The 22059-nt window shown below is 40.2% G+C and overlaps 1 protein-coding gene across 10 annotated transcripts in view; it reads right to left on the minus strand.

Moving 5' to 3' along the window:
* The window catches only part of DENND5B (DENN domain containing 5B), a 220707-nt gene that overhangs the window by 115053 nt on the left and 83595 nt on the right, over nt 1-22059 (minus strand). For 7 of the 10 annotated variants that reach the window (XR_004176034.1, XM_021922162.2, XM_031650408.1 and 4 more), the window contains 2 exons: nt 18875-18940; nt 15124-15233 (listed from right to left, as the gene is read on the minus strand). Coding sequence is in view for 8 of the 10 variants with exons in the window: in XM_021922162.2 (XP_021777854.2) it covers nt 15124-15233; nt 18875-18940 (176 nt within the window). In the remaining 2 variants the exon portion in view is untranslated. Of the gene's footprint in view, nt 1-953; nt 1228-15123; nt 15234-18874; nt 18941-19501; nt 19668-22059 lie in introns of those variants that run through there. The other 3 variants (XM_031650411.1, XM_031650404.1, XM_031650410.1) reach the window with 3 other exon arrangements.

The raw sequence follows: 22059 nt of genomic DNA on the forward strand, positions 1-22059 counted from the left end.
ACAGACGAGTTTTAAAAATCATAAACTATAAAGTAAGGGAAAGGCTATGGTAGGGTAAATAAGGGTTGCTAGGGGAAAAATATGTAATAGTAGGAAGACATACATTAGAAAAGAAGGAGCTACCAGGAAAAAATGAAGCCCAACTGAAACCTCAGGACAAGTATAGGTCTTAGTGGATAAAGAAGATTCTAGTCAGAGAGGACATGTGCAAAAGCCCAGAAGAGTTTGAGGAACTGAAACAGGTCAGTGTGGGTGGGGCACAGAATGCAAGGTGGGAGGACGTGAGAGAAAGTAAGAGAAATAATTAGGGGCTAGCCCATGAAGGGCCTTGGTAGGCCATGTTAAAACTGTGGGGAGGACAATGGGAAACCTCTGAAGGGTTTTTAGGAGAGGGACAGAATTAGATGTGTCTCTTAGCACATGCATCTTGGAACACTAAAGGGAGTGGTTTTCAAAGGGGTTCCAAGGAGGCAGCAGGAATGTCTCAGGGCCTTGGAAGGGAGTGAGAGGCTAGAGGAAGAAGTTGAGAGGGCCAGTGTCCCTCCTTCCCCTATGAACATTCCACTTTCTTTTATTTTGTAGAGTAGAATTCTTTCGGTGTTGAGATTTCCAGGTTCCCACTGCTTAAAAACAAAATCTTGATGGTGGGATAGGATTAATGCAACAGAATTGTCATTAAGCATGAAGGTGGGTGGGTGTCCAAACTGCTCCTCACAGCCATTTCAGATTGTGGTCCTTCCTTTCACCCTAAAAACTCTTGGCATTGAAGCTCATGTCATGATTGTGCCACCACATTTTGTGTTTCTTTTCTATCCAAGTTCATTTCCGGAGCAACTTCTTCCATGATTTTAAATATACTCCGTCAACTCCCAAATCTACAATCTCGTGAACCTGACTCTTAAATAACTACTTGACAATCCCATCAAGATGTGTAATAGGCAATTCAAACTCACTGCGTTCCAAACTGAAGTTCTGATTTCTTCCTCCAAATCTGTTTCTCCTTATATCAGTCTTTTCTGTAATTCCATCCATCTAATTTGCCCAGGATAAAAACCTTGGAGTCATCTTTAACTTCTTCCTCTCTTTCTCACTTACCCCATTATCCAATCCATCAGCAAATACTATCTATTCTATCTTCAAAAATATATGCAGAAACTAATTGCTGTTGCTTCTTTTTTGTTTTTCTTTTTTAGAGATGGGATCTTGCTCTATCACTCAGGATGAAGTGCAGTGATATAATCACAATTTACTGTAGCCTCAAACTCCTGGGTAAAAGCAATCCTCCCGCCTCAGCCTCCTGAGTCAGAAAGTAATTGTTTTGATCTTTACTCTTACCACTCTAATCTAAGCCACCCTCTTCTCTTGTCTGGATGTAACAGCCTGCTTACCAAGCTCCCTGCTTCTGCCCTTGTTTCCCATAATCTACTTCCCTTATAAGAGCCAAAGCATGGCCGGGTGCGGTGGCTCAAGCCTGTAATCCCAGCACTTTGGGAGGCCGAGACGGGTGGATCACGAGGTCAGGAGATCGAGACCATCCTGGCTAACACGGTGAAACCCCGTCTCTACTAAAAAATACAAAAAAACTAGCCGGGCGAGGTGGCGGGTGCCTGTAGTCCCAGCTACTCGGGAGGCTGAGGCAGAAGAATGGCGTGAACCCGGGAGGCGGAGCTTGCAGTGAGCTGCGATTTGGCCACTGCACTCCAGCTTGGGCGACAGAGTGAGACTCCGTCTCAAAAAAACAAACAAACAAAAAAAAGAGCCAAAGCAATCCTTAGAAAATGTTAGATCTTGTCACTCTTCCCAAAATTCTCCAATGGACTCTCATCTCACTAAAAGCTCATGTCCTTATAATGCCCTACAAGGAAGCCCTGCATGACTCAGCCCCCAGCAACCTCTCTGCCCTCATCTTGTACTCTCTAACTCACCCACTCTACTCTAGCAACAATGGCATGTTACTATTCTACAAACACACCCCACGTGCTCCCATCAAAATCTGCTCTTCCCTTTCCCAGCAACTCTCTTCCCCTCGGTATCCACATGACTCATTCCTTGTGGCAGATATAGCTCCAATAATATTTCTACTTTCACACACTCTTCCAAACCTTGACACTTCCACATTAGGAAGTGGAGCTCACTCTCCTTGAACCTAGGTGGGCTGCTGAGAATGCCTATACCAGGATCTGGGAAACTTTTTCTATAAATAGACAGATAAGTATTTCAGGCTCTGGAGGCCGTACAGTCTTTGCCACAACTACTCTATTCCACACTGTATTAGGTGAGTGCAAAAGCAATTGTGGTTTTTGCATTGTTGGAATTTGCAATCTGATATTGGAATACATGTTTAAATAAATGTGGTTATGTTATACATCTTTTTTTTTTTTCTTTTTCCGAGACGGAGTCTTGCTCTGTCACCCAGGCTGGAGTACAGTGGCGCAATCTCAGCTCACTGCAACCTCCACCTTGCAGGTTCAAGCAATTCTCCTGCCTCAGCCTCCCAAGTAGCTGGGACGACAGGCGCCTGCCACCATACCTGGCTAATTTTTGTATTTTTAGTAGAGATGGGGTTTCACTATGTTGGCCAGGCTGGTCTCAAATTCCTGACCTCGTGATCTGCCTGCCTCATCCTCCCAAAGTGCTGGGATTACAGGCATGAGCCACTGAACCTGGCCCATCATTTTAACAGGCATTTCTTGCTTTATGTTTTTCTGCTAATGACTCTTACTTGCTGTGTATTTTAGGTTTATTTTAGACTATAAAAATGTTAAAAAGCAATTAGAGCAGTTTTCTTTCTTTCTTTCTTTTCTTTTCTTTTTTTTTTTTTGAGATGGAGTCTCACTCTGTCACTCAGGCTGGAGTGCAGTGGCGCAATCTCAGCTCACTGCAACCTCCGCCTCCCAGGTTCAAGTGATTCTCGTGCCTCAGCCTCCCGAGTAGCTGGGACTACAGGCCTGCATCACCATGCCCAGCTAATTTTGTATTTTTAGCAGAGACGGAGTTTTACCATGTTGGCCAGGCTGGTCTCAAACTCCTGACCTCAAGTGATCTGCCCACCTTGGCCTTCCAAAGTGCTGGGATTACAGGTGTGAGCCACCCCATCCAGTCTCAAGCAATTTTCTTATTCAAGTTCAAAATGGGTAGTAAAGCAGTGGAGACAACCCACAACATCGACAATGCATTTGGCCCAGGAACTGCTAACTAATGCACAGTGCAGTGGTGGTTCAAGAAGTTTTGCAAAGGAGATGACAGCCTTGGAGATAAGGAGCATAGTGGCCGGCCATCGGAAGTTGACAATGATCAATTGAGAGCAATCATCAAAGCTGATCCTCTTAGAACTACATGAAAAGGTGCTGAAGAACTCAATGTCCACCATTCTATGGACGTTTGGCATTTGAAGCAAACTAGAAAGGTAGAAAAACTCGGTAAGTGGGTGCCTCATGAGCTGAGTGGAAATTTTAAAAAATCATCATTTTCAGCCAGGTGCGGTGGCTCATGCCTGTAATCCTAGCACTTTGGAAGGCGGAAGCAGGCGGACTGCCTGAGCTCAGTTCGAAATCAGCCTGGGCAACATGGTGAAATCCTGTCTCTACTAAAATACAAAAAATTAGCCGGGCATGGTGGCATATGCCTGTAGACCCAGCTACTCAGGAGGCTGAGGCAGGAGAATTGCTTGAACCAGGGAGGTGGAGGTTGCAGTGAGCCGAGATTGTGCCACTGCACTCCAGCCTGGGCAACACAGCGAGACTCCATCTTAAACAAAACAAAACAAAACAAAACAAAATAAAATCATCATTTTCAAGTGTCATCTTCTCTTATCCTACACAGCAACAACGAAACATTTCTCAATCGACTTGTCATGTGCAACAAAAAGTGGATTTCATTAGAGAACCGGCAATGACCAGCTTAGTGGCGGAACCACGAAGAAGCTCTAAAGTACTTTCCAAAGCCAAACTCGCTCCAAAAAAAAGGTCATGGTCGCTGTTTGGTGGTCTGCTGCTGGTCTGATGCACTACAGCTTTCTGAATCCTGGCGAAATCATTACATCTGAGAAGTATGCTCAGGAAATCGATGAGATGCACCAAAAACTGCAAAGCATGCAGCAGGCACTCGTCAACAGAAAGGGCCCGATTCTTTTCCACGACAAAGCCCAACCACACATCACACAACAAACGCTTCAAAAGTTCAACGAATTGGGCTACGAAGTTATGCCTCATCCACCATGTTTACCTGACCTCTTGCCAACCGACTACCACTTCTTCAAGCATCTTGACAACTTTTTGCAGGGAAAACACTTCAACAACCAGCAGGATGCAGAAAATGCTTTCCAAGAGTTCACCAAATCCCAAAGCACAGATTTTTTATGTTACAGGAATAAACAAACTTATTTCTCATCGGCAAAAATGTGTTGACTGTAATGGTTCTTATTTTGATTAATAAAGATGTGTTTGAGCCTAGTTATGATTTAAAATTCAGTCCAAAACCACAATTACTTTTGCACCAACCTTTAAACACATAGGTATGGCTTTGTTCCAACACAATTTTTATTTGTAAAAACAGTCAGCTGGACAGATTTGGCCTGGGGGTCATGTATGCCCACCCCTGGCCTAGTCAAAATGCAACAGCAGTGACAAGTGACAGAGTGACTTTTGAGCAGAGGCTAAAAAAGGCAATACAGCTTCCACCTCCTCTCTCTCTCTCTCTCTCTCTCGTAACCTGGTAACACACTCTGGGAGCCCTGAGACAACATATAAAGAGTTTAGCTAGCCTGAAGCTGCCTGACTGGTGAGACCAAATGAAATACCACACAGAGACAGAAGGAGCCCCAGCTATATGCCTGGTCGAGGAGACAGGTCTGTGAATGGGTGAGCTTTCAGAGATTTCAGTCCTCAGCCTTCAAACCTCCCAAACTGACACGGATTAGAACACAGGCGAGGCCAACCAGAAGCTACCTACGTTGCAGATATGTAGGCTAAGTAATGATTTTGTTGCTTTAAATTAAGGGTCAACAAACAACAGCCCTGCTATGGGTTTAAATGTATGTGTGCCTCCAAAATTCATACGTTGGAACATCACTTCAGGGTGATGGTATTAAAAGGTGGGGACTTTTGGGAAGTGATTAAGTCATGCAGGCTCTGCCCTCATGAAAGGATTAGTCCCTCTTATAAAAGGTTGAAGGGAGCAGCACCCTAGGGCCTTTTCTCTGCTTCCATCCTTTCTGCCATGTGAGGACACAGCATTTGTCCTCTCTTGAGTACACAATAACAAAGTACCATCTTAGAAGCAGAGACTAGGCCATCATCAGACCCTAAACCTACAGACACCTTGATCTTATACTTTCAGCCTCTAGAACTATGAGAAATAAATTCCTATTCCTTGTAAGTTACTCAGTCTGAAGTATTTTGTTTTAGCGGTAGGAATGGACTAAGAAAAACCCTTAGGTCAAATACAATCTGCCACCTGATTCGTAAATAAAGTTTCACCGGGACTCAGTCACATCCATCCATTTATGTACTGTCTATGGATGCCTTCACACTACAACAGCAGAGCTGAGTGACTGTGGCAGAAACTGTATGCCCACAATACCTCAACTACTTACTATTTGGTTCATCATGAAAAAAACGTCATGAAAAAAAACTGCCCTATTTTAAGCCATTAGCTGGTAGGGGGATGGATTGTCATGCAGCGACAGATAATCAAAACACTTCCTTACTTCCCTTAAGTCTCTGCATAAATACTACCTTACCTTTACCTTTACCTTTCCATAAAAAATAGTGTTCTCTTCATCTTTTGCATGCCATAAAATGTTACTCCTCTAGAAAGTATTTATTGTGGAGAAGCAATTAAAGTCTTGCACCACTGTAAACATATGTACATTACATAAACATACACATTACTAGTATTGCATAATTCTGTTTGATCTCTAGATTGCCAGCTACTCAAGGGCTAGTACTATATTTCAATAACTTTAAACATTCAAGGGAATTGCAATGGAATAATATACTATTTGGGGCCATAACAGGTGGTGACTGATAACAAGGGTAAAAAGAAAAAATTGTGAAGCTCAGCATTAGTGCACCAGTGAAATGTCTTCATATTTCATATCACCGAATACGAGATGTGGAAAGGACTAAGGCAGATTTACTCAATTCTTTTACATATTAAATTACTATGTATATTTGGATAGAATGAGATACAGACTTAGGTAAAAGCTATGAATACCTGGATTTGGTAAGGGGTAAAGACCACTTATTCCTAGTCTTAGGAATAACTGTATAAGGAAAGGCTATGGCAGAATCTTTTAATAATTCTACCTTCAAATTAAGGCTGATTTCATCATAGCAAGTTAATGAGTTGTTCTGCTGATAGCATGAATAAAAACTCACGTGGCTGGGTGCAGTGGCTCACAACCATAATTCCAGTACTTCGGGAGGCTGAGGCGGGTGGATTGCCTGAGTTCAGGAGTTCAAGACCACCAGCCTAAGTAACATGATGAAACCCTGCCTCTACCAAAAATACAAAAAATTAGCCGGGTGTAGTGGTGCACACCTGTAGCCCCAGCTCCCCGGAAGGCTGAGGCAGGAGAATCGCATGAATCCAGGAGGCAGAGGTTGCAGTGAGCCAAGATTGCGCCGCTGCACTCCAGCCTAGATGACAGAGTGAGACTGTCTCAAACAAACAAATAAACAAACAAATAACAACAAAAAACCCCAAAAACCCAAAAACCTCATTCGACACATTTACTGTAGTCAATAAAGATTGTAGAAGGGATGATTTGAATTATTCTTGCTCCAGGCTAAACTCAAACTTGTTTAGCACAGTGCATGGCATATAACAATTGGCTGAATGAATAAATGAATGAACAAGAAAACAAACAAAAACAACATCTAGGGGTAAAGCACCAGGCTTAGTTCACCTCTTGATCTGGTCTGTAATTCACTTTTTTTTTTTTTTGAGACGGAGTCTCGCTCTGTCGCCCACTCTGGTACGCGGTGGTGTGATGTCGGCTTATTGCAACCTCCACCTCTTGAGTTCAATGGATTCTCCTGCCTCAGCCTCCCAAGTAGCTGGGATTACAAGTGTGCGCAATTATAGGCATGCATACCTGGCTAATTTTTTTTTTTTTTTGTACTTTTAGTAGAGACGAGGTTTCACCATGTTGGCCAGGCTGGTCTCGAACTCCTGGTCTCAAGTGATCCACTCGCCTTGCCTCCCAAAGTGCTGGGATTACAGGCATGAGACACAGCCCATGGCCTTCAGTTTGTAATTGTTTTTTCCTCAAGTAGGCAATACAGAAACATAGTGACCTCCAAAGTCAACATAAAGATTTAACTTAATTGATAGGCGTTCCTGTCATCCTAAATCACAAAATCATAGCTCAACTGCTGTTGAACAGCTGCCAAATATTCCCTTACGGGTTTGTAGCTTTCTTGAGCACACATTCAAACATTTACAGAAAAAGCTTGCCAAAAGTTGTACTCAAAGTGAAGAATGGCTTTCTATACTACAGACAACAGATGTAAGAAATTTTCCTAAATGCTCTTCCAACAAATCAAAAAGAGTAAGAATTATATTTCTAATCGGGAAACATTAACTGCAAAATGCTATTATTTTTCCATTTTTAAAAGATATACAGTATTGTTTTATATCAGAAACTACAAGATAACTTTCTCAGAAAATCTGAGTTTCGTCAAAATTGTTAAATTGTCAGGAACTGCAAGAAATCTCAGAAAACCTGAAATATAAATCAAGATTTGTTTGTCATGGTATTAAATATCTCTAATTAACCCATAACACTGCTATCTACTAACAATACCCCTTCACCATCCCACAATAAAACAACTAAAAATTAGAGGTGTCACTGATGATCAGATTACTACTAGTAACCAGGTTACTTTAGTCAAAGCAGGCTTATAATGACAAGTGTGTAACTTTCCCAGTTTGAGTCAGCAAATGTTCTTATATTTCTCTAGACTGGTTTCAGGCAGTTTGGCTAGAGTTTTAAAAATCCTTTTTCCACATTTTGTAGTTCTATGACTTACATGGCCTCTCCCTAATTATGCAAACACAGTCATATACTGTATAACCATGTTCTGGTCAATAATGGACTGCATATAGGACGATGGCTGGAGCAGTATGTTATACCATATAGCTTAGAAGTATAGTAGGCTATACCACCTAGGTCTGTGTATGTATATACACTCTGATGTTCGCACAACAATAAAATCACCTAACAACACATTTCTCAGAATGCCTCCCTCCCTACTTCTCTCCCCTCTTCTCTCCCTCCTCTCCTTCTACAAACACTTATTTTGTCCCATGTTTTGCATTAGATCTTGGTAACTCAGAAGACAAAGATGAAAATAATCCTTTCCTTTAGGGAGTTCACAGTCTAGTAGGAAAGACAGACATGGAAACCAGTTACCAAAAAAATGTGATCAGTGTTGCTATGGACTCTGTTCAAGATATCATAAGAAAAGACAGAGTAACTGCTCCTGCTTAAGAGATGGTTTTATAAGTGGAGGTCACACCTAATCAAGGACAGGGAAGAGAAGTATCGTAAGCAAGTAAGTATCACTTCATTTATTCAACAATTTGAACATCTACTATGCGCAAAGCTAGGGATACAGCAATGAAAAAGAGAAACTGTTCCTGTTCTCATGGTGCTTACATTACAGCAGGAGATACACAGTTGACTACTAGCTATGTAATTGGTTAATTGCAACTGAGATAGGTGCTACAAAAAGGTACAAGGTACTAAGAGAACCTAAGGTGACCTGAGTGCTGGGAAGATGGTGGAAGGTGGTGATCAGGAGCGGCTTCTCTACATAAATGGTTACAGTGAAGTCTGAAGGAACAGTAAGAATTCACTAGGTGAAGGAGAGGTGGAAGAGCCTTCCAGAGAGAAAGAACAGCAGAAGAAGCTATAGTATGAGGAATGAAATGGACAGGTTACTGCAGGAGTCCAGGTAAGAGATCTTGATGGTTTGGACCAAAGTGAGTATATGGAAACAGAGAGAAGTAGACAGGTAACTGATTCTATATGGGAGAGGGTGAGTAAGTGAGAACTTTCAGGGTGATGTGTACATTGCTGGACTTGGCAAACAGTGGATGGTTGTACCATTCACTGACAAAGATTGGTGGGAAGAATAATGAATTCAGTTTCGGATATGTTGTGTTTGAGATGCCAGCAAAATATTGTAGCTGCAATGTTAAGGAAACAGGGGAGAGGATGGGGCTGGCGGGGGCAGAAGGGTCCTCCGGCAATGGTCCTCCAGCAATGAAAGCCCCATTCCTATAATTTTACTGTGAGATATGGCTAGGTGTGGTGGATCACACCTGTAATCCTAGCACTCTGGGAGGCCGAGGTGGGCGGATCGCTTGAGTCCAGGAGTTCGAGAGTAGCCTAGGCAACATAGCCAAACCCCGTCTCCACAAAAAGTACAAAAATTAGCCAGGCGTGGTGGTGCACACCTGTAGTCTCAGCTACTTGGGGGGCTGAGGTGGAAGGATCGCTAGAGCACGGAAGAGGTCAAGGCTGCAGCGAGCCAAGATTGCACCAGTGCACTCCAGTCTGGACGACAGAGCCAGAGCCTGTCTCAAGAAAAAAAAATTTTTTTATTGTGAGCTATGAACCTAAACTTGGCTCAAAATGAGGGCTTATCTTCATTCTAATGTCAAACCTATGAATGTAATTTGGGGTTATCCATTTCAAATTCAAGTAATTGCTAAGTCTACAAAAAGTATGTGCAGCCCTTTTTCCTTTTAATCTTACAAGATAAGCATCTGAATAGGTTTCTTCAGCCAACCATTCACCATTTATTCTTTGCACTTCTTTCCACTATATCCTTCTTTGTGATCAAAGTAAACAGCAAATTGTAAAGCAAGACTTTTATAATAGTTATTACTGTTTAGTTACCTAAAATAGCATATTTATGATGTTTCATTTAGGACAGACATATAAAATAGAATCTTTATATTTCCATGCAGTTTGCTTAAAAGTTATTAACTCTGTTTTCTTCCTATGAATTCTTAGGTACAACACAGGCTTAAAGATAAGATCTATCAACTAGAATATTACATAGCCATGGATGCCAAAGCAAATTACCTCAAAGAGATGTTAAAGTGGGGTAGGGGACCTTCAGCTCTGTTTGCAATGCTTTATTTCATTTAAAATGAAATGCAGACCTGGCAACGGTGGCTCACAGAGGTTGAGGTGGGCAGATCACTTGAGGCCAGGAGTTTGAGACCAGCCTGGCCAACATAGGGAGACCCCGTCTCTACTAAAAATACAAAAATTAGCCAGGCATGATGGTGAGCGACTATAATACAGTTACTCGAGAGGCTGCAGCATGAGAATCACTTGAACCCGGGAGGCAGAGGTTGTAAGCAAGCTGAGATTGTACCACCGAACTGCCTGGGTGACAGAGTGAGACTGTCTCAAATAAATAAATTAATTTAATTAAATGTAATGCACTCCAGCCTGGGAGACAGAGCAAGACTGTGGAAACAAGGGAAATAAAGGAAAGAAAGGAAGGGAGGGAGGGAGGGAAAGACAGGAAGACAGGACAGGATAGGACAGGACAGGACAGGAAAGGAAGAGATCTGAAGCAAACATGTCAATGTTGGCATACGTTAATTCTAGGTGATTTACATACATGACTGTTTATTGTATTGTTCTTTCTGTTCTGTGATATTTATATTCTTTTCATAAAAATCTCTGAATCAGCAACTGAGGGAAAAAAACTAATTCAGGATTATTTCACCTGTCACTTGTATTTATTTTTTATTTTATTTGCACTACACTCATACACATTAAACATTTTACTTAACAAAGTTCATTGCTTTGGGTACTTAATTTATGTATGAAATTAATGACCTTTTATTCAAAGCACTACTGTTGTTTGTTAGAGGAAGGACTAATATTACAGAAGGTGATGACTCACTGCAGTGGAATTTTGCTAAAGGCAAGACAAAGCTTTATACCTTTAGGTGGGGATAAATTACAGCTTCATACAAACGCACTTACTAGTAAATCAAAGAGGAAATTAAAGGCAGTAAATCTATGACCCGAATGCAAACTAATGGGATGCTTTTCAGAGATTTTCCAGGAGTACAAGCAAATCCTTTTAGATTTGCAGCAATAAAAAAAACGCTACGTGGTGCTTAACAATCGAACACAGTCTTTGCAATTATTCTTCAGGGGAAAACTTTTGCTGCTTACATAGAACAACCTCAGGGGCAAGGAGTAAAGAAAATATCAAAGACAGATCAAGGAAGCTGATAATTACTTTAAAGATTATTGTTTTGCAGATAGAGGCAAAAGCTACCATGGATATCTCACTATTAATTCACTCAAATGATTAAAAGAAAGAAGACACATCAAGGGTGGCATTTTGCTCCAAATGACTGTGGATTCATATAGTAAGAAAGTACTTGTACCCAGGCCCCAGTGATCTTCCCACCTCAGCCTCCAGAGTAGCTAGGACCACAGGCATGTTTCCACCACATTCAGCTATTTCTTTTTTTCTTTGTAGAGAGAGAGTCTCCCTATGTTGCTTAGGCTAGAAACTCATTTTGAATACCATTCTGATTTCTCACAGAGTAAGTTATATTTTGAAATATCTTACTAATTTAAGAAGATTAAGTATTGTGATCTATTCACATTCTTACCCAGTTTTCTACTGCTTGATTTAAACATTCTTTTCCTAAATGCCTTTCTATTAATTTGCTACATAAGCAGCTCATAAGTTATTTTTTTGTCACTGCTGTTCGACTATTTTAGTCAGATCTTGTCTGGACTCTTCCAAGTCTTATGAAGATAACTAACAGTTGTGTTCTACTTAGTATCTATAGTAGAGTCTTCACCAAAGATGATGCTAAGCATCTACAATATTAACTTCCAGCAAAATGGCATCTCTGATTATTTTAGTATTGGGTAACAGTTTGGGAAAATAACCACATTGTACTCTGTAAGGAATCAAAGTCAAAGTGCCAAGTGCTTTAGGCATTTGTCCTTACAAAAAGCACCACGCTATCCCCTCCCTAGAGCGAGCCCAGGCTAGAAAGAGTTTACTGTGGTACGAAAATATCACAAAGGGTCCAGTGTGACCCATAACATTTCTAGTGCAGATCAAAACTAAGTTATATAGTTTTTCTTTTGGGAAGGCAGCAAGGCAGATGAGAAAAAAAGTGAGCTAGAGAGTAAAAATGATCTGGATTTAACTTCTGAGTTCTGCCTAACTTTGGGCAAATTACTTACCCTTTGAAAATATCAGAATTCTCACTGGGTACATGTAAACATGTATGTGAAAATAACATACATAATGTACCCTAGCAGACATCTAGTCAATATTAATTTCCTTCTGTTAGATTATCAGGTTATAATGGAATCTTTTAACACTATCTTTAAAATACTCAAAAAGACGCCGGGCACAGTGGCTCATGCCTGTAATCTCAGTGCTTTGGGAGGCTGAAGCGGGTGGATCACTAGAGGTCAGGAGTACAAGACCAGCCTGGCCAACATAGCAAAACCCTGTCTCTACTAAAAATGCAAAAATGAGCCACGTGTGGTGGCATGTGCTCACAATACCAGCATTCTGGGAGGCTGAAGGAGGGCATATAATTTGAGGCCAAGAGTTCGAGACTAGCCTGGCCAACATGGTAAAACCCTGTCTCTAGTAAAAATACAAAAGAATAGCTGGGCATAGTGGTATGTGCCTGTAATCCCAGCTACTCAGGAGGCTGAGGCAGGAGAATTGCCTGAACCCAGGAGGTGGAGGTTGCAGTGAGCCAAGATTGTGCCACTGCACTCCAGCCTGGGCAACAGAGTGAGACTATCTCAAAAACAAAAACAAAAACAAAACAAAACAAAACAAAACACCTCAAAAAGAGCAATGGCTATCACTGTGTCTCAGTTCACCTTTAACCATTTCTGGTTTTTTTTTTTTTTTCCATTCTTATGTATACACCCAATTCATTTCTATATCTATCATGCCTGGTATCTCCTTACTTTGGGGCCCCCTGAATTATATAATCATAGAGTTTATGGACATCCAAAATATTATTCAGGCTTCTAAGAAGAGCCCTTTCTAAATAATCTGAAAACTATGACCTACTTTATTTCTAAGAACCTCTCAAGGAGACTGACTGTCTCTCTATCTTCTTTCTATCTATCTATCTATCTATCTATCTATCTATCTATCTATCTATCTATCTATCTATCTATCTATCTACCTACCTACCTACCTACCTACCTATCTACCTACCTACCTACCTACTTACATACCTATTTTGAGGCAGGGTCTTGCTATGGTGCCCATTCTGGTCTCAAACTCCTGGGCTCAAGCAATCACACTGCCTCAACCTCCTGAGTAGCTGCGATTATAGATGCACACCATCATGCAGGGATAAAAGAGACATTTAATCAGCACTGGTAACTCATTATGAGGCAGGAGAACAGGGTCTGGAGGCAGGGAACCTAAGGCCGATTCATGCTGACTTTCTAGAACTAAATCAAAAGGAAAACCCCGCCTTTCCATGCCCAAGTAGCAAAAGGACCAGTGGCTACTCCCTTTGTACTCTCCTCCCACCCTTTTTCTGCATGGCAGACTAAAAATTGAAAGTACCGGGCACGGTGGCTCATGGCTGTAATCCCAGCACTTTGGGGGGCCGAGGCAGGTGGATCACGAGGTCAGGAGATCGAGACCATCCTGTGAATGGTGAAACCCCGTCTCTACCAAAAATACAAAATAACAGCCGGGCGTGGTGGCAGGCGCCTGTAGTCCCAACTACTCAGGAGGCTGAGGCGGGAGAATGGCGTAAACCCTGGAGGCGGAGCTTGCAGTGAGCCGAGATCGCGCCACTGCACTCCAGCCTGGGCAACAGAGCGAGACGCCGTCTCAAAAAAAAAAATTTAAAGTACCTCTGATCGTTCCCCTCCCACAACCAATCAGGATGGTAGGGGGCCAAATCTTCATTTGCACAAGAGTATAACTTCGTAACTTCACTTCAGTCTCTGATTGGTTGTATGTTTATGTAGGGTGTAGCTTTGCTTCAGCCTCTGACTGGTATCCTCCCACAACCAAACAGATTGATCGTGGGCCATTACTTCATTTACACAGAGTGTATACCAAGTAACCAATAGAAAACCTCTAGAGGGTACTTAAACCTCAGAAAAATCTGTAATGGGCTCTTGAGCTGCTTGCTCGGGCCTGCTCCCACCCTGTGGATTGTACCTTCATTTTGAATAAATCCCTGCTTTTGTTGCTTCATTCTTTCCTTGGTTTGTACGTTTTGTCCAATTTTTTGTTCAAGACGCCAAGAAGCTGGATGCCATTCACCGATAACAATTATACAAATTCAGATTTCTACTATATCTAAATAATACAATTAAGTTGCTTTTCATCTTTACATTGTCTGCAAAAATGACAAATTACAGGACTACCATACAACATTCCTTGAAATATGAAAACTGTAATCAGGCTCTTACCATCAGGCTCCTCTTAGGCTAATAAAGTAGTATCACTGTTTATCAAAGCTTCTATGTATTAATACAAATGCACAACACAGTTTAATAGTAGGAAACTAAAATGGGCTTTTAGGATCTACTGTATAAACTTATTAGCTATGGAAACTCTGGGCAAGTAACTTGCTTCTCTGAGCTTCTGCTTCCAGATCTTTAAACTGAGGACAATATCACATTTCTTTCTTTTTTTTTTTTTTTTTTGAGACAGAGTCTCACTCTGTCGCCCAGGCTGGAGTGCAGTGGTGTGATCACACAACCTCCACCTCCTGGATTCAAGCAATTCTCCTGCCTCAGCCTCCCGAGTAGCTGGGATTACAGGCATGCGCCACTACACCCGGCTAATTTTGTATTTTCAGTAGAGACGGGGTTTCACTATGTTTGTCAGGCTGGTCTTGAACTCCTGACCTCAGGTGATCCACCCGCCTCAGCCTCCCAAAGTGCTGGGATTACAGGTGTGAGCCACTGCACCCGGCCTCACATTTCTTATAAAATCACTTAAAGAATAAATGAAATAAAGAATAAATTCAAAATACAGTCACTACCTTCATCTTAATAAAGTAAAAACAAGGCTAAAGAGAAAATGAGGGGGAAAAAACACATACCATGTTAACCGCATCTTGATCAAAAGGATTCCATTCTATATTCTGAGGATAATGGGCGAGAACTTTGGATTTGAATGTTCTTCTCAAAGGACTCTGGTCAAAATTTTCACCTACAACAAATAATTAATACATAGTTAATATCTAGAACTTTTCCAAAAGCATGTCATAGTTTTATATTTATTTTATAGACCTACTACTGACTGATAATGTTCAGATCTGATTCAATTTCTGCCTCTAACCATCTGACTTGTAAAATCCCAGTGGACAACTGAAAAACTTAACAACAGAGCAGCATTTAAAACTTCAGAATCTGAAATTTAAAATCCTGGTCACTCAACTGATACTAAAAATCAAAATATAGTAATATAATCATTGCTGTAACCTAATTATGGTCCAATTTCAGTGTGTGGTAATAAAAAAACTATATGAAAACATTTACTTCAGAAAATAAATGTCTTGTATTAAACGAATCATATGTCTTATGATCCTAAAATTTTATACACACTTAGACCCCCATGCTATAGTGCTCAAAGGAGGCAATTTGGCTTGAGTTTCCACAAAAATCTCTGAGAAATGTGACTGCATATCCAGGATGCTAAGTAACAAAACTAACAGAATTACAAACATCATTGCTGAGTCATCCTGTTTAGTAGACAGAACACATTAAACATACTAACCTTTTAAAATAAATGAGCTACCCTAAGTTAAATTCATTATCTGGCAAAATTCTGGAAAGATAAAAGTAGGCTACATTTTAATTACATATAAGAAAATTCAGGCCAGGCACAGTAGCTCACGTCTGTAATCCCAGAACTTTGGGAGGCTGAGGTAGGAGGACTGCTTGAGCCCCAGAATTTGAAACCAGCCTGGGCAACATGGTGAGACACTGTTTCTTTTCTTTTTTTTAAAAAAAATAAATTTTTGAAAAGTAAAAAATTGAAAATTCAATAATAGCTATCAGATTAGTTTTTTTAACCTCCTCAACCAGAGTAATTCCCTTAAGACCTATTATCCCGAAATGTTTCATGAAATATTTTAAGATAGATGGATCTGAAATTCTCAATGTCAAAAATCTGGGATCAAGGAACTAGAAGACCTTGCAGCAATTTTATTGTGTTCTGTGTTTTCCTACTTTTAGAGTTCTAATTAAGTACAAAATACTAGCTGTTACAGCAAAAGATAAATGTCACTTAACAGTATTTATACTATTAAAAATACCACAAAGCAATTTGATTTATGAGTTGTATTTGACTTCCAGTTAGACTCAGTTTCTATTTTGGGTAAAAATATGAAAAAAAAAAAAAAAAGAAAGAAAGAAAGAAAAAACACCTTGGAATGCAAAACAGATCATAGAAGGAAGAAAAAGTCGCACTCAAAAATCTTGCTGGAGACTACAATATAAAATACATAGGAACTTTTTTGAACGAGGACACATAATTTAAGTATTTGCTGAGGCAACTAAACTACTATTTCTAATTGAAGTCCTTGGCTAATGATGATTATTTTATTTAGATTCCTCTGACTTATTTAGGCAAACATTTCATCTCTGTATTTTTCTACTCTATACTTCCATCTTCTAAGAGTTGAGAGCACTCATTTCTAGAAGAGAAATTGTCAAAGATATCCCTAAGTAGAGTTTATCAATTTTTGCACCATGCTTCCAGAGTATGTAAGCATCAAAAAGTCAGCAGAGGAATGTGAAACTGTCCATGAGAGTCAGTGTGGGCAAAGAACAGATTCAGGGCTCAGAACTGATTTTAGGAAGAGTCCATGATGTTTTTAAGCTGATGCTACATTTTCCTGTGAACACTAAGAAATTTTAAATTACTCACTTCTTCAGTAAAAAAGTTACTTGGCCAGAATATGGTGGCTCATGCCTGTAATCCCAGCACTTTGGGAGGCTGAGGTGGGCAGATCACTTGAGCCCAGGAATTTGAGACCAGCCTGGGCAACACAGTGAAACCTCATCTCGAAAGAAAGGAAAGTAAGGGGGAGGGTGGAGGCTGGAGGGTGAGAAGGAAGGAAGGAAGGAAGGAAGGGAGGGAGGGAGGGAGGGAGCGAGGGAGGACGGACAGAGGGAGGGAGGACAGAGGGAGGGAGGGAGGGGAAGGGAAGGGAAAAGGGAGAAAGAGAGAGAGAGAGTAAAGAAAGGAAAAGAAAAGAAAGATTTTTAAAAGTTACTTTTCATTTACTTTAGAGAAAAAAACAAAATTCTTCCTAGTTATAAAGTCTATGCTGCTGACTGTGCACTGACAAAGCAACAGCGTATCTTCATGGTATACAGCCATCGAGAAACCCTCTCCTTCACCTACCCTCTAACACCAGAAATACTTGCTTTTATTATCCATAAATGTAAATAAAATATGAAATACTGCAGAAGCAGAAGAAACATGACATAACCTATCATATAACTCCTTGTAACACTTACCTTTTAATTCAGTTCTGCCTGTGTATAGTTAAAATAACATTATCTTCATTCATGTATCAAGTTAGTAATGGAACAGGAGATATATCAGAAAGGTCATGAAAGTGCCATTCTCAATATAATTGTTCTATTAACTAAGGAACATTGCACCTTCTTGAGGCACAAATAATCCACTAGAAGGAAACCACTTCCAGAAAGAAATAATGTTACAAAAACAAAAAAAGCCACAAAACAGTAACAAATGTAACAAAAGAAAAGCAAAACCACCACCATTCCACTTATCAGATTGCTTAAAAAAGGGATAACAGGAAAGATCATTGCTATATATACACAGCTGTCTTGGCAAATATGATTTGGAAGGATATTAGAGGAAGAACCAATTATTTTGAAATTCTGGTATCACTGTTAAGAATTTAGAAATGGTCCGGCCACAGGGGCTCATGCCTGTAATCCTAGCACTTTGGGAGGAGGCGGGTGAATCACTTGAGGTCAGGAGTTCGAAACCAGCCTGGCCAATGTGCCAAAATCCTGTCTCTACTAAAAATACAAAAATTAGCCAAGCATAGTGGCATGCAACTGTAATCCCAGCTACTCAGGAGGCTGAGGCAGGAGAATCAGTTGAATCCAGGAGGAGGGGGTTGCAGTGAGCCAAGATCACACCACTGCACTCCAGCCTGGGTGACACAGTGAGACTCCATCCCCCCAAAAAAAGGAATTTAGAAATGACTGGATGCAGCTATTCCTACCAGCACCAGCCAAAATAAGAGAATCTTGGTAATGACTTTTGGGGATGAGAGATGGGGGAACAACCTATACTTCTCATTTTAAACACATGTTTCATAAAGCTCTAACTTAGAATTTACTGCTGGGGTGGGGGGAACACACACACAGGAGAATAACTAAGTCTAAGAATTTGGATTCCCAGGAAATGAAAATTACATATGCATCCTGTACTTAAAATTTACCTTTTAAATATTATCTTAAAACAAACAAGGACTATAAATTTGTACAACTACCACAGCTACATATCAGCTTAACTCCAAGTAATACTGCCAAATAACCTCCTACTAAATTGAAGCTTTTCCTCCTAAGAAAGTAGGAAATATCTGCCAAGAGAGCTTAAAGGCTACTGAATACATGTTTTCAAGGCTTGAAGCAAATGAGGTCTTTATGAAAATTAAGATGCAGATGAGAGAAGAGAAACATAAAATAACATCTGTAAGTCTGACCAAGCAAAACTGAATAAAGAAACATTTACAATGGGCTTGGGGTCACTTAAAACAATGATTTATAACAGCCCATCCTTGTTTTTAATTTTATTTTTACCTGAAGTCGTATTTGCAGCATCTTGGCTCTTGCCATGACGATCTGCTTCTAGCCATTGGTACAAAACTACATAATGTAACAGAAACAAAAAAGCTTTATGAACAAATAAAAACAAACAAACAAAAAGCAAAAATGACTTTGAAGAATGGAAAATGAGAATAAATAATTAACCAAAAGCAGTTAAACAGGAGACATTAACATCAGAGTGTAGCTTAACACCAATGGAATGTAACTGATAAGGGGTTAGTAATGAAAGCAAAGAGAACAGGTAATTTTAACAAAATAAGTGAAATGCTATTAAATATCTGTTAACACATTCTCTTCTTAATGCTTATTTAAAGAGGAATATTAGGAGAAAGCTAATGCTTCTATCGTCAGTTATCACACAAGTTGAATATCCCTTATCCAAAATGCTTAGGACCAAGAAGGGTTTTGGATTTCTGATTGTATCAGATTTTGAAACATTTGCATTATATTTACAGGTTGAGCATCCTTGATTCAAAAATCGGAATACTGGCACTCAAAAAGATCAAATTTTTGAGCATTTTAGATCTCAGATTTTTGGATTAGGAATGCTCAACATAAAAAGTATGACAGTAAGACTAAATGACCAACTTTAAAAATTACATCCTGGTTGGGCATGTTGGCTCACAACTGTAATCTCAGTACTTTGGGAAGCTGAGGCAGGTGGATTGCTTGAGGTCAGGAGTTCGAGACCAGCCTGATCAACATGGTGAAACCTCATCTCTACTAAAAATACAAAAATTAGCTGGGCATGGTGGTGGGTGCCCATAATCCCAGCTACTCAGGAAGGCCAGGCAGGAGGATTACTTGAACCCAAGAGGCGGAGGTTGTAATGAGCTGAGATCATGCCACTCGCACTCCAGCCTGGGTGACAGTGAGACTGTCTCAAAAAAAAAAAAAAAAAAAAAATTACATCCCAACCACTGCATATTGACTAGAATGGCTTAAGTCCCAAAAGCTGACTCTACCAAATATTGACAAGGATATGAAGTGTCAGTAATTCTCATTCACTGCTGATGAGAATGTAAAATTGTACGGCCACTTTGGAAGAGAGTTTGGCAATTCCTTACAAAGTTAAACAGTCATATCACATAATCCCACAACTACAGTCTAATCATGAGAAAAACAACAAATTCCAAGAGGAGTAACCTATAGTATATCTGTTAAGTACTCATCAAAACTATCAAGGACAACAAAAGCAATGAAAGTCTGAGATTCTGTCATAGCCAAAAGGAGCCTAAGTAGACATGACAATTTATGTGGATCGGATACTTCAACAGAAAAAAGACTGATATGATTTGGCTGTGTCCTCATCCAAATCTCATCTTGAATTGTAGTTCCCATAATCCCCACACATCGTGGGAGGGACCCAGTGAGAAGTAATTGCATCATGGGGGTGGCTGTTCTTGGGACAGTGAGGTCACAAAAAATCTGATGGTTTTATAAGGGGCTTTCCCCCACTTCACTCTGCACTTCTCCTTGCTGCTGCCATATGAAGAAGGATGTGTTTCCTTCCCCTTCCACCACAATTGTAAGTTTCCTGAGGTCTCCCCAGCCCTATAGAACTGTGAGTCAATTCAACCTCTTTCTTTTATAAATTGCCCAGTCTCAAGTAAGTATATCTTTATCAGCAGCATGAGAACAGACTAATACAAGAACATTAAGTAAAAACTAAAGAAATCTAAATAGAGGCCGGGTGCAATGGCTCACGCCTGTAATCCCAACACTTTGGGAGGCCGAGGCGGATGGATCACCTGAAGTCAGGAGTTCAAGACCAGCCTGGCCAACATGGCAAAACCCCATCTCCACTAAAAATACAAAATTAGCCAGGCATAGTGGTGCATGCCTGTAGTCCCAGCTACTTGGGAGGCTGAGGCAGGAGAATCGCCTGAACCCAGGAGGCGGAGGTTGCAGTGAGCCGAGATCGCGCCATTGCACTCCAGCTTGGGCGACAAGAGCAAAACTCCATCTCAAAAAAAAAAAGAAAAAAAGAAATCTAAATAGAGTGTAGACTTTAGTCAGCAATAATGTATCAATATTTATTCACTAACTATAACTAATGTACCATACTACTACAAGAGGTTAATGATAGGTGAAATTGTGTGTGTGGAGTGAGGCAAGTATATGGGAACTCTATTCTTAATTTTTCTGTAAATATAAAAACAACTTTATTTTAGAAATTACATTCCAATATTTAAAGTAAAAACACCAGCAACATTATATCCAATCTTATAAGTAATCTACCTTTTATAAATCATGTTTATCAATGCAAACATAAGCTGAAATTTGCTTTATACTGATATCCCATTTAATCAATAATATTCCTAAGCATAATTATGAAATGTCAACTCTTGGAGGAAAGTTTATTACTGTAATGACACAGGCTGTAACTTAGCAGCTTTGAAGGGTGTTAAAACTTCTGAATGTCTTTTATCGTACTCAGATGTCTACAACTTTCAGACATCTTTAAAGAGATGTCAGAGTCTTTCTTTTAAATAGTCAATAATGATAATGTAGGGTACCAATGGCCAAGAGAGCTTGCTATCCACACCCCAACGTTTGATGATCCAAGGACAGCAACAAATACTAAGCTTCTATGCTGGGGGGCTACTTACCCACAGATACTGTGAGAATTGAATATCCCAAACAAGGTTTACAGAAACTTTCCATGCTCTCCCCTCAACAAAAACAACAACAAAGGGCTGAGAAAGTTGCCTACAGAACTCCCGAACTGGAATAAAAAAGGAACCGATTTATTACAAACATCTAAGAGAATCCTGAAATCATCAAAGTGGTTACTTAGATCTCTAAGGAACAGCCAGGGCTGTGAACTGACGTCCATGGTCATGGATAGATAGCTGAAAGACCTCTGAGCAGACAAACATCCAAGTCCTTGGTTAAGGGTGCCCCAGAGGGCACAGAAGTCAGCACCCTCCTCCAGAGACACACTTCTGGGAGGCAAACAATTGTTACAAATGGGACTAGCATGAAAGAATTCAAGAAGTAGACCTCAATAATTAAATATATACTACAGGTATTTCTCTTCTCTTTAGTTTACAGGGATAACAGCAACTCATTAGAGGAGGAGAGAGGGCAATTATATCATGACACAAAAATCTTCCCATTAGGAAAAGCAAGCATGAGCTTTACAACTGACAGTG

This window comes from Papio anubis, chromosome 9 (assembly GCF_008728515.1).
Source record: "Papio anubis isolate 15944 chromosome 9, Panubis1.0, whole genome shotgun sequence".
Classification (NCBI taxonomy): Eukaryota; Metazoa; Chordata; class Mammalia; order Primates; family Cercopithecidae; genus Papio; species Papio anubis.